Genomic DNA, 12,836 nt, shown 5'->3' on the forward strand with positions numbered 1-12,836 from the left:
TGCACCCTTGTGCGCTTGCTTCGCCGCAGATGCGACAAGATCCAACCAAGTTGGATTCACCAAGTTTTGGTATACGTAACAACGTATACCGGTATTGTCAGAGATAGCACTCAGTGACTCGAGTCTAACTCTCGACAATTATAATTGTATAAAAGTACTATCACCAGCACGCAACTCGCGTCTGATGATCAGTATAGATTTATTTATTAAATGTGAAAACTACGAGAGTAACAACAGCGCACGTATAGCTTGTGCCTGAGGTTCACTCATATTATTTAAATATTGAGTAATAATAGCGCAACAATAGTACCTATTATTCACTAGAATTAATTAATGTTGAGTAATATTAGCGCACGCAACAATAGTGCCTAATATTCACTCTTGAATTTAAGTAAATGGTTAAAATAAAAACTTGGTGGAGCAAAACACAACACGTGCTTGCCCGTTAGTGGTCTGTATCTCATTGGTGCCTGCAGCTTCTTACGCCACACTGCCCCTCACATTTTCCAATTGATTCGAAGATCTCCGATGGTGGTCGAAAATGATGCGTTCGGGTTAATTGCAAGTGCGTTGATTTTAAGTTGACGCGGCAAAATTAAAATATGTATCGCGCGTGTTACCGGGCGACGCTAAATAATAATAATTATTATTATTATAATTTTATTTATCCCTTAACAATATTTAAAACTCCTCTCCGGAGTGAATTTCACTCAGAGAGGAGTGAATAATTAAAAATTCATTCACTTCACATTCACTCCGGATTTAATCCGCATTCACTCCGCGAATTTTTTACAGTGTAATTAGAATATTTTCATACTTATTCCGTTTTTATACACTGGTCACAAAAATTAAGGAGATCCACGCAAAGTAGTCAAGTTTTTAAAACTTTCTGAAAATTTGTAAATTTAATCTACATAGCCTAATAATCAATAAAAAAATTAAAAAACAGTAGGTTTCCCGGATATTTTATGAAATAATGAAGTTTGAAAATTGTAATTTTTACATGTAGTTAAATGGAGGTTCCACCAGCTGTGTATTTGGTTAAGAATTTAATGCAATTAGCGATTTAAAAAAAATTTTTTTTTATTGAATTTGATAGAAAATTTAATAAGCTTTCGATTAAAACAATAAAAAAAGTAGGTTTCCGGACGTTTTACGGAAATATTTTATATTTTTTATGAAAAATCACAAGGAACTTCCGTTCTTTAAATTCTCGTATTTGACTTGGCAACACCGCTTGCGCAGTGACCCAGCGCATAAATAACCGCGGTTTTTTAAATGCTAGAAGATCTTAGTCATTTTAGTTAGACAGTAAACATAATTTTTTTTACTAAAGTAAGTTAAAAATACAAAGATACTTACAATTCAAAGTTGGAAATCATTTAATCGATGAGTGAGGAATATAATTTAATTAACAAGATTATATAAATAAAATAATATATTTCTTTGTAAAAAAATATACATTTGTACGCAATTTAAATATTAATTATTAATTAATAATACAAATTTTATAATATTAGATTATGTTTTTCACAATAAAAATAGTTCATTGACAAAACTAATTTTATGATTGAATGTTTGCTATTTACTATATTTTGAAGCAACAAAATGAAATTTAAAAATAATAATTGTACGAGTAAATATTTTTTAAAAAAATCCGATCATTTAGCCAATAGCATTGAGTAATAAATGTATACTTACTCATTTTTTAGACATTCAATATCAATCGTCATTTTTTTTTCTAATTGAACTGATTTTAGACAACTTTCATTAGCGACTACTTTAAATGCTGGAGTGACTAATCTTACATACTTTTGAATCAAAGATCCAGTCACATGCGGAATATTTAAAACTGAAAGTATTGTATTTATGTGAGCTTCTCCAATGCCTGCATCAATTAAAGCTAAAATTAAAATAAAACAATTAGGAGTATTTTATACATCACAATAAATAAAATAAACAAATTTTTGTGTACAAAGTTCAATTGACATACTTACCAATAACTAGCTTAAAATTTATATCATACAGTTGAGTATGATCTGTATGATGTTTATTAGTGTGAACTTCATGAATTTTACAGCAACTCAAACATTTAATGCAAAAAATATTCGATAAACCAAACTGTTTTTCACTCTGAACATTTTTAAGAGATAAGGGAATGTCACATTTGAAACACCACAATTCTTTGGCAAGTGTATTTATTCCAACTATTCTTCGACCCCAATCCGTCAAAATTTGTTCGTGAACTTTAGATTTATTATATAGTGCCTCGCATGTTCTTTTTTTAGTAGTTTTAATAAAACGTGTAGAGAATTTTCCAAACTGCGCTCGCAAATTATGCCGGTTTATCTGAGACATGTTTGCAAATAAATAAATGTCAAGGTTAGAGAACTCTTGCAGTGTTGTCAAGTGTATATCGGTAATTCAGAGTTCTCTATTTTTTTCAGTCAATTAAATAATTATTAAATGTTAATAATTATTTAATGCGAAAATTTTTCGGAAATTTCCTCAAAAATATAATTAATTAATTTAAAAAGTAATTTTAAGATGCATAACAAAAGTATTTCTACGTATTATTTTTTTTTAGACATTCTTTACACTAGCAGGGTATTTGGATTTCCTTAAAAGATGTAAAAAAATTCAAAATTTTTGGTTGATTTTCAACATGCTGTAACTCGATTAAACAAAGGTCATTTTCGAGCTCGAAGATACATTTGTATGCCTCTGGTTTCGAAAAAAAAAGTTTTTACCATTTTTCTCAAACAATATCTCTCGAACAAATAAACCGATTGAGGCGGTCAAGGTGGCAATCGACGCGTTTTATTGAGTTCTACAACTGATTAGATTTTGAAATTGATTTATCGAATCGTTTTTGAGAAATTTCCAAAATACTAAAAAAAAAATTTTTTTTTAATTCTTTCGACAACGGTTTCTCTTGAACGAATTGACCGATTTTTATGGTTGAGGTGGCATTCGACGCTGCTTATGAAACTTCAGAGCCCAGTTGATTTTGGAATCAATCCATCGAGCACATTACAAGTTATCAAAAAAAAGACATTTTTGAAAAAAGTTTATTTTTGGAACATCTCTGAATGAGCCTTACCGATCAAACTAAATTTTTTCCAGCTTCTAGATATTCGCAAGCCGCGTCGAAGGATACCTTGAAGATCAAAATCAGTTTACCCGTTCAAAAGTTATAGATATTTACATACGTACGTACGGATATACATACATACATACACTCGGACATCATTGTGAAATTAGTCAGGATACCTTCCTAGAACCTTATATCGTCAAGATCTCTTAGAAATTTGATTTTCGAAAATCGCACTAAAATCAATAACATCCCGAATTTTTTAAAATTTGAAATTTTCTTAGCGGGAAGTTAAAAAGCTCTAAAGATTTAAAAGCGCTGCGATTTTTATTTCATAGGACTCCGAAGCGTTAAATTTATCGATTTATCGAATTTTTCGAGTCTGAGGAGTTTCAAAATTGTTAGGTTTTAGTTTCTAACTCGTAGAGTTAACTATTTTCAAGATTTTATTTTTTTTTGTTTGTTATGATTAAATAAAAAATTTCAATTATTTTTCAGCTGTATTTTCTGGGAATCAAAAAATAATCGACTTAGGTCTTTGCAGACTCTAACTTAAAATATTTCTGTTTCTTTTTGGTTACAGTACGTAAAATGGGTTGCTTTGGAAGTAAAGATAAACTCAGCAAAGAAGACATGGATTTTCTCAAGTCACATACGCGTTATGATGAAGCGACTATCAAGGAATGGTATAAAGGATTCAAAGTAAGCCAGTTCTTTATTTTTTTACTTTATATTCGGAAGTTTCAATTAAGGAAACACATAATTTGCCATCTAAGTGGAGCTTTGTAAAAATTATTTAATGTAATGTCCATAAGAATTAATTCACCATTTAAGAATACCATGTTAAATGAATTATTTTTTCGGATTCAACTATTTTGATTTTGCAAATTTTTTCGTATTTTAGTAGGTTTTGTAAGTGATGTAATTCTGAAATTTTCATTTCCATTAATTTGCGAGATATCAATTTTACAAAAAAAAAATAGTGTATCGGAAACTTTTTTAAATACATACAACTTTATAGAATTCAAAAATTTTTTTACTTTCATTATAGGCCATGTTATTTCAACTTCCCGCTAAGAAAATTGTAAATTTTAAAAAATTTGTGAAATTATTGTTTTCTCCCAGATTTTCGAAAATCGTATTCCTATCAGATGTCGATGTTTTGAGGTCCGAGAAAGATATTATGACTATTTTCAGAATGATGTCCGAGTGTGTGTGTGTGTGCGTGTGTGTGTGTGCATCTATGTAAACTCTTTGTAATTTTTTTAACTAATACATCGATTTAGATGGTTGATGCGGCAATCGAGAGAGCTTATCGGCCATCAACTTTCCTAAAAATTTCAGATCATTTGATTGAGTAGACTCGAAAATATTTGCAAATTACGGAAAAAAGAATTTTTTTTTTTTCAGTTTTTCAGTGATTTCTCAGAAACGAGTTGAACGATCGACTTTAAAATCTAATCAGCTCTAGTACTCAATAAAATACGTCGATTGCCGCCTCAACCATCAAAACTGGTTCATTCGTTCGCGAAATATCATTGGAGACACCCAGATTATTTTTTTGCTTTTAAGACCAAATTACAAAACAAAAAAGTTTGAGAAATTTAAAGTTTCGCATCTTAAACGCTCATGTTTGATTTCAAATACTCCATTCAATTTTATACTTGTCCTTGTAAAAATGAAAACGAGGCGCTAGCTAGCATAAAAACGAACCGCTGACTAGCACCTGGCTAATTTCGCTAAAAATTATCTTAATCAAAAATGGCGCCTTTTTAAATGTCATCGGCAGCTCCAAAGTTTTAGCTTATACGTTCGAATATCCAAAATAATGATTATATCAATAAAATAAAGCTAATAGCGATAATGACAAATTTACTAATGCTTAAGATTAATATAAATAAATAAAACAATTCAACACTAATTACTTGATGAAATTAATATAAATTTATTTAAAAAATGTATTATTTAATAAATTAATAAAATCTAACAAATTAAATATTTTTTTTTATTTAATAAATTTTTTTATTTTTACATACATAGCTACTACTAATTATTATCACGTAGTAGTTATCACCTTTTATTTAATTTGATCAACTTTTTTTTTTTCTAAAATTATCAGTTTTTTACTTACAGCTGTAAAATATTAAACTTTAACCTAAATTACACAAAATATTTATTTTGCTGGATCGGGATGATGGAAGAAATAATAAATCACTCGTTTGGTGTATTATCCATTTTTAATAAAATTATATCACAGATAATAGTATTAAGTACATAATTGAGCACGAGGACAATTAACAGAGCATATTTATAGCTATAACTTGAGTGTAATTGAGTTCTTGTAGAATAATTGAGCATGAGTTTATTTTACAGAGCGCATTTTACTCGAGATTAATTTCAGTAGAGTTTTATTATAAATTTTCACGGCACCGTACACGTGAATTAATATATATATATATATATATATATATATATATATATATATATATATATATATATATATATATATATATATATATATATATATATATATTGAACACAGAGTACAAATAAATTATTGACAATTAATAATTCACAGACATAACAATTAGTTATAATGTAAATTGTAAAAAAGCCAAGTAAATTTTATTATGCGACATGGAGAATATAAGTTTGAACAAGAACAAGAATTTATAGAGACGAGCGGAGTGCGAGTCTTCTCATAAACTGATTGATTTTCAGTAACAAATAAAATTTGAAGTTGATTTTTGAGATTATACATAACTGAGCGGATTAAAAGATGACATCAACCACACAAGTTAGTACAGATTACAAAATAAAACAGTCGAGTGATGAGTAATAAGTAAATATTATAATTGGATTGTAAATTGTGATTTGAATATTAATCATTTGTGACTGCAAAGTCATGTGATAACAAGTGTACAGATATAGCCGGCATGGATAGGTTAGTACGCGGTCAACAAAAATGATCACCGTAATTATAAGTTAAAAAACGTGAGATTTACAAAACGATGAGCATGACAAATTACCTGACGAATCGGTCAGATGAGCTAAACTGAAATTGATCTCCTGGTATTTATTAATTAGCACGATGTAGCTTGATTGTTAATTAAATCGCGTTGTTATTAAACAGCACGCGGTGTACTTAACATGTGTGTAGAATAATGGCAGTTGCCACGTAGCTGGCCACCGAGTTGAAATTCCGAGTATCAGAGGGCGCGTCGATAGAAGCACCTTTGGTAAAATAGAACAGAGAGATATCAAATGTTCTGGCGCGAACATTTGATAATTACGCAACAACAGCTATTACTCATTATTAAAATCGTTATTATTGTTCTCATCATTATAATTACTGCCATAAGGTCAATTTTTTTTTTTTTTTTGCGATTTCGCGAAATTTTCGGTTTCCCTCCTAATCTTTTAAATTGGCAAGAACTGTTTGCACGACTTTAAGTATCTCAGTAAAAGAGCTAATATTTTTTGATTCGAAAAAATCATACAAAAATTTCATAATATTATCTATTATGATTGTTTTGTCACCAAATTTTTTAGAACTAGAATATTGCAAATCTACATTTCTAGTTAATAACTTTTAGAAAATTACTGTCAGTTGTTTAGATAAAATAGGTACTTAAGGTGTATACCAAAAATTGATAATAGAAATAAAATCGAATCGTAATTGTAATTCTTCGCCAAGCTTTTTGTCAAAATTATCAAATTGTCTTTTTATTGTAAATGGCAAGTTTATGCCGTAATTTTCAGCATAAGTCGGAGCCAAAGCTGAAACTGTGTTTTGAGTATACTCAGATAATTGTAATGAACTAATTAATTCTTGTTGATTTTGTAATAGTGTTCCTAATAAATCTGTATTTTTTTTGTGTAGTCGATAAACTCTAGACGATATAATACCGCATTTGTTAGCTTACCTTGTTTAGAAATATTAATTGGAAAGAATTAAAAATAATAAAATTGGAATTCTTTTCAATATTTTCAATTCTTTTGTTTGTGTATATAGATATACAGATTGCATGGAGTAACCACTTTTCAATTATTTTCAATCAGTATTTTTAACTAGGGTTGTCAGGGTTCATAAAATTAAACTCATTCATTTTAATAATTGGTACACAGAAAAATAATCGGTCTATCAGTTACCCTGCAGGCCAGCTCGAAAACTTCCCGCTGTTGTCGAGATCCTTGAGCTCGAAAATACTTGTGTATGCCTTAGTTTTCGAAAAAAAAAAAAAAACGTTTTTTACCATTTTTTGTCGAATGATATCTCTCGAAAGAATGAACTGATTGAAACGGTTAAGGTGGCAATTGACGCGTTTTCTTGAGTTCTACAGCTGATTAGATTTTAAAATTGATTTATCAAGAAGTTTTCGAGAAATTTCAAAAATAACAAAAAAAAAATTTTTTTAATTCTTTCGACAACAGTTTCTCTCGAACGAATGAAGCGATTTTGATGGTTGAGATGGCATTCGACGCGGCTTATGAATCTTCAGAGCCCACACAGAAAAAAAGGATATCTTGGCGTAAGAAATTTTTTCTTGCCGCAAGAATATTTTTTGCAATTTTTAATGAAAACCAAAATTTTCTTGGTTCAAGAGCAAAATTTTCTTAAATTTAGTCATCTTGGCATAAGATTTTTTTTTTATTCAACCAATATAATATATGTTTTTTGAAGTAAAAACTATTTTCTTAAAGTGAGAAAAATAAATATTTTGCCCCAATATATAATCAATTGTCCGAAAAGGAAAATATTCTTTCTTGAAGAATAATTTATTTTGAATCGAGATGATTTGTGACTCGAGTCAAGAATTAAAAGTACTCGATTCAATGGTAAGAAATATCTTGGCTTAAGTATTTGTTGTGTTGCAGCAAGTAAGCGTAGACGTTTGAACCAACAGCAACTGCGCTCACGGCTCAACGCAAAAATTCTCTTGGAAAAGCTAACTGTACTATACTAAAGTGGCGGTAGTTTAGACTCTACATTGTACAGTGTGCTAACTAGATATGGGTAAAGTGAACGAATGTTCAGGAAATGGTCGGGTAGCATAACTGGTAAAGCTCTCGCGTGATGCCGAATCGGTCTAGGTTCGATTCCTACCATGAGCAAATAATTTATTTTTCTCAATTCGTTCATAAGCCATTTAATCGAAAGAGTTTATTCCTTATCCTCTCTACTGCTGTATTGCGGTGTTCTAAATATACGCATACACTTTCCTGCTTGACAATATTTAATATTTATATTAGGTTAGATTCACTGAAAAATATAGGTCGATGAATTTTTTTAAGTAAAGTCATTTATTTTCTCGAATCGAGACTAGAATTTTTTTAAGTCAAGAAAAAAAATCATCAATGGGAGAATTTTTATGTCTTCCGTTAAGTAAATATTTGCATGATTCAAAAAAAGTTATTTTATTAAGCTAAGATTATAATTTATTTAAATCAAAATTAAAATTTTTTCGTTACAATAGACCGTTGTCTTGAGTCGATAATGTAGTTTTCTCAAACTGAGAGTAAATGTTCTGTCACGCAAAAAAGTTCTTGGTTTGAGATGTTGATATATATTGTGACAATTTACTATACTCACCAACCAAGACAGAAAAGTATCTTGTTTTGATAGTTTTTTTTACTTGGTTAGAAACAAAATATATTTGACTTGAAATAAATATTCTTAAACCAAGATTATTTAACTTGAATTAAAATTTAATTATTCTTGATACAATATTTTTATAATATTAGTCGAAGAAAATTTTCTCGGATTAAAAAAACCCAATTACTCAGCCCAAGAATAAAAAAATGAAGGCGAAAATTATCTTGGGCCTAGTCAACCTTTTTTTCTGTGCATTTGACTTGGAATCAATCCATCGAGCACATGACAAGTTATCCAAAAAAAAAAATTTTTGAAAAAAGTTTATTTTTGAAGTATCTCTGCACGAGCCTCACTGATCAAGCTCATTTTTTCAGCTTTTAGATATTGACAAGCCGCGTCGAATTACACCTTGACGATCAAAATTGGTTCACCCGTTCAAAAGTTATAGATATTCACATACGTACGTACGCACATATATACATACATACATTCGGGCATCATCTTGAAATTAGTCAGAATAGCTTTCTAGAATCTCAAAACGTCAAGATCTCTTAGAAACTTGATTTTTGAAAATCGGACCGAAACCAATAACTTCCCGAATTTTTGAAAATTTGCAATTTTCTTAGCGGGATGTTAAAAAAATTATTTGGCTCAAAGAAATTTTTCTTGAGCCAACAAACTTTTGAGGACATGGAACGGAAATCGAGATTTTCTTAAGAGAAGTAAAGAAAATCCTTGGATTTTAAATTTGGAACAGAGAAAAAATATTTTTGACTTAATAAATCTTCAAAGATTGATCCAACAGTTAAGTTATTTAGTGAAATAATTCAAATTTCTTGATTTATTAAATATTGTACTCACTGTAATATATATTAGAGTGTCTCAAAGAATCGACTTTTTTTTTTTTTTTTTTTTCGAAGAACATTGAAAAATCGACAGAGTATCTCTAGATAAAGACCCTGTTAAAATATGAGACCTTAATATTAATATTTAAAGGTGGCGATTCACGATTTTCTATTTTCTATTTAAATAACATGGGAAAAAAAAATTTTAAGTCTGGAATCTTATACCTCGGCGATGGCTTATAGAACAAATAAGTTCAGGACTTAATTTCATCGAGAATTAAACGCTCTACAAAAAAATTCTTTTATCATTTTTTGATAAATCCATCCGTTCAAAAGTTATCCGAGCTCGAAGTCAAGTTAGAGTAAATTTCAAAATCATTTTACTTTTCCGGCGAAACTATCGGACTTATCATAAAATGTTATGGAATCTTTTTTATAGACAATTTCATTTCCTACAAATTAGTATTGATTAATTTTTTTCGAGTTCTGCATTGTTTTCTAATTATTTCCATTTTAATGCCAAGTTCTTAAAATCGATCAGAACACTATTTTTTTAGGAGCTTGGCATTAAAATGTATATATATATATATATATATATAAATAACAGAGTGCTATTGACTTTAATTAGTGATGAATAGTGTCAATCAAATACATTTTTTGTTGTGAATAGATATCTATGAAAAATAAAATGATTTTTTATCGGACAGTATATTTTATTTATTAATTAAATAATGTTGGATGAAATGATTTTTATATGGTTATGGGTAAAATGAGACACCGTTTATATAAATTAAAAGAAAGTTTTATGTACTCAATCGATTCACTAAGTCGTCCCTGAGAAATTATAAAAAATCTAAAAAAAAGGATTTTTCGCTTCTTATTTTTCACAGTCTATTCAATTAAATGATATAAAAATCTTATGAAAGTTGGCGGCTGATGAGCTCTTTCAATTGCCGCAAGAACCGTCTAAATCGGTTAATTTATTAAGAAGTTATAACGAGTTCACACTCACGCATACAGACACAGGTGCACACGTATACCCCCCCCCCTCCCCAGTACACACACACGAGGACATCATTCTAAGAATAACTTCCTAGTACCTCAAAAAAGTGGAACTTGAAATTTGGATTTTCAAAAATTGTAGTGAAAACAATAATTTCTCAAATTTTTCGAACATTGTCGATTTTCTCAGCGGGAAGTTTATAAACAATGGCTTTCTTAGACGAATCCGTTTCTCATAATTGTTAATTTTAAAGATAATTCTGCTTATAAAATTAATGTGAGCGAAAATAGATTAATTAGGTCTCGTTCGTAAGTTATTGGAGATAGGTTGCTTGCCAAGAAAAGATTTTTTCATTTATCCTTTAGTGTACATACGGTCCTTGATTGAGATAAATCCCATTTGACCTCTTGATGTTGGTCAAATATAACTACTATCCACGGTAAGCAAAGATGGTATTCATGCACGATACAAACACAAAACATCTATCACAAGTAAGGTTTGAAATACAACAAATCACTTAGAGATGTACTTTGTACTGGTATATTTATGATTAGATGTCGGGATTCGAGAAGTAAAGTAGGAACCTTATCAAGTGTCATCAATTTTAATCCTAGTGTATACTCGAGATAGTGACCGGAATCCAAGCTGATTATCAAATGCTAGCTTGTTCTTTTGTAGAATAAATTGTACAATGTGGCATCAAGGCGTTAACTATCAGGCTGCAGCATATAATGTTTAGAACACTGATTGGTAGGTCTCTCGGAGCGAGAGAGTGTAAGTAAGAAAACTATAAAGCTTTAGAGACTTCTTGTAGAGAGTCGCCGACTAGGCAGTGAATCCTGAAGCCACTCCGTTGCTTTTATGTCTATGTATATAATTGTTCTAGTGAGAATAATGCAATAATAATCAGTAGTGAATATTTTGTACGCTTAATAAAAGTAAATAGCAAAAAATTTTCGTAGAATTAACACAAATCCTTTGTTAAATAACGTTTTACACTTATTTATGTGATATTTTAACATATACATCGATGTGCGAAAAAAGTTACTCATAGGTGTGTTAAAAGTAACACGAATAAAGGTTAGAATATTGTGTGTTGATTTAACATTAACATTTAAAAAGCGTTTCTTCTGTATGAAATAACTTCTGCGTATATTAACAAACAGATGTTATTTTTTACTGTGCACATGATGTTACTTTAAATTTCTATAATGCATAGAATCAAATTCCACAGCTAATTTTTTTATTAATTTAATGTTTATCTAATGTTAGTCACTAAGAAATTATTACTAATATCGTACCTCTATTTTTATTTTGCAGCAAGACTGTCCTAACGGTAGGCTGACGCCTGCCAAATTTGTTGATATGTACAAAATGTTTTTCCCTTCTGGTAACGCCGAAGAATTTTGCGATCATGTTTTTCGAACTTTCGACATGGATAAAAATGGTTACATCGATTTTAAGGTTAGTATCAATACAATTAATGTTAAAATATATATTTTGATGATTAATCATAATTAGTCGATTCACACACACACACGCACATATACACGCTTGCGCGTGAAAACTTAGACATCGTTTTGAAAATGGTTGGGATGGTTTTCAAGTTAACATTTAATGAATACATGGTTTTCAAATTTAAGACGGAAAACAATAACTTCCTTATTTTTGAAAAAACTTTCACCTTTTTCAACTGGAAGTAAAAAAATTCTCACCAAATTTAGATCTTTACTTCGATTTCAAGAACTTATCATGTACATTGGAAGTTCTCTATCTTAGATGCGTGTAAAGTAAAGAAAAATCAACCCCTTGACGTTAGAAAAAACGGGTGTAAAAATAAAATATTTTATGGTAGTGGTATATGTTTCGCGTACAAATCTAAAATTTTAGCCCTCAATATTGAAAAATGGCGGAGTTATGAATGTTTTTCTTAAAAAAGCCATTTTTGTTGAATTTTTAAATACATGAAGTTTTTAGGGAGCCATCTATAAATAGATCGATAAAAGTCATTAGAAATGTTGAAAACTCTTCAAAAAACATAAAACGATCGATTAGAAGTCTTAAAACACTCATATGTCTTGTACGAATAGGTTTTACGCCTATGTTCACATACACTGGCCCCCTGGTGGTTTTGAATCACGGTGGATCCACGGTGTATTCATCATGGTTCCACGGTGTATCCATACATCTTATTACAAAAAGTAAAATCTAATTTGGTCAATAATAGACACTCTAATGTTCACACATGCTCGTAGGCACCTTTTCTTAAAAGCACGTAGCTTTTCTATAGTGCAGACG

At 29.8% G+C, this 12,836-nt stretch overlaps 2 protein-coding genes across 8 annotated transcripts in view; both read left to right on the forward strand.

Annotated features, from left to right (window-relative positions):
* The window catches only part of LOC103577664 (neuronal calcium sensor 2), a 93,544-nt gene that overhangs the window by 54,175 nt on the left and 26,533 nt on the right, over window positions 1-12,836 (forward strand). For 3 of the 7 annotated variants that reach the window (XM_053738837.1, XM_053738836.1, XM_014442831.2), the window contains 2 exons: window positions 3,678-3,796; window positions 11,859-12,002. In XM_053738837.1, coding sequence (XP_053594812.1) covers window positions 3,686-3,796; window positions 11,859-12,002 — 255 coding nt within the window. In that variant the 5' untranslated portion in view covers window positions 3,678-3,685. The other 4 variants (XM_014442834.2, XM_008558412.1, XM_014442833.1 and 1 more) reach the window with 4 other exon arrangements.
* Window positions 1-12,836, forward strand: part of LOC103577665 (neurocalcin homolog) — a 122,470-nt gene that overhangs the window by 54,133 nt on the left and 55,501 nt on the right. The window lies entirely within an intron of this gene.

This window comes from Microplitis demolitor, chromosome 4 (assembly GCF_026212275.2).
Source record: "Microplitis demolitor isolate Queensland-Clemson2020A chromosome 4, iyMicDemo2.1a, whole genome shotgun sequence".
In the NCBI taxonomy this organism is placed as follows: Eukaryota; Metazoa; Arthropoda; class Insecta; order Hymenoptera; family Braconidae; genus Microplitis; species Microplitis demolitor.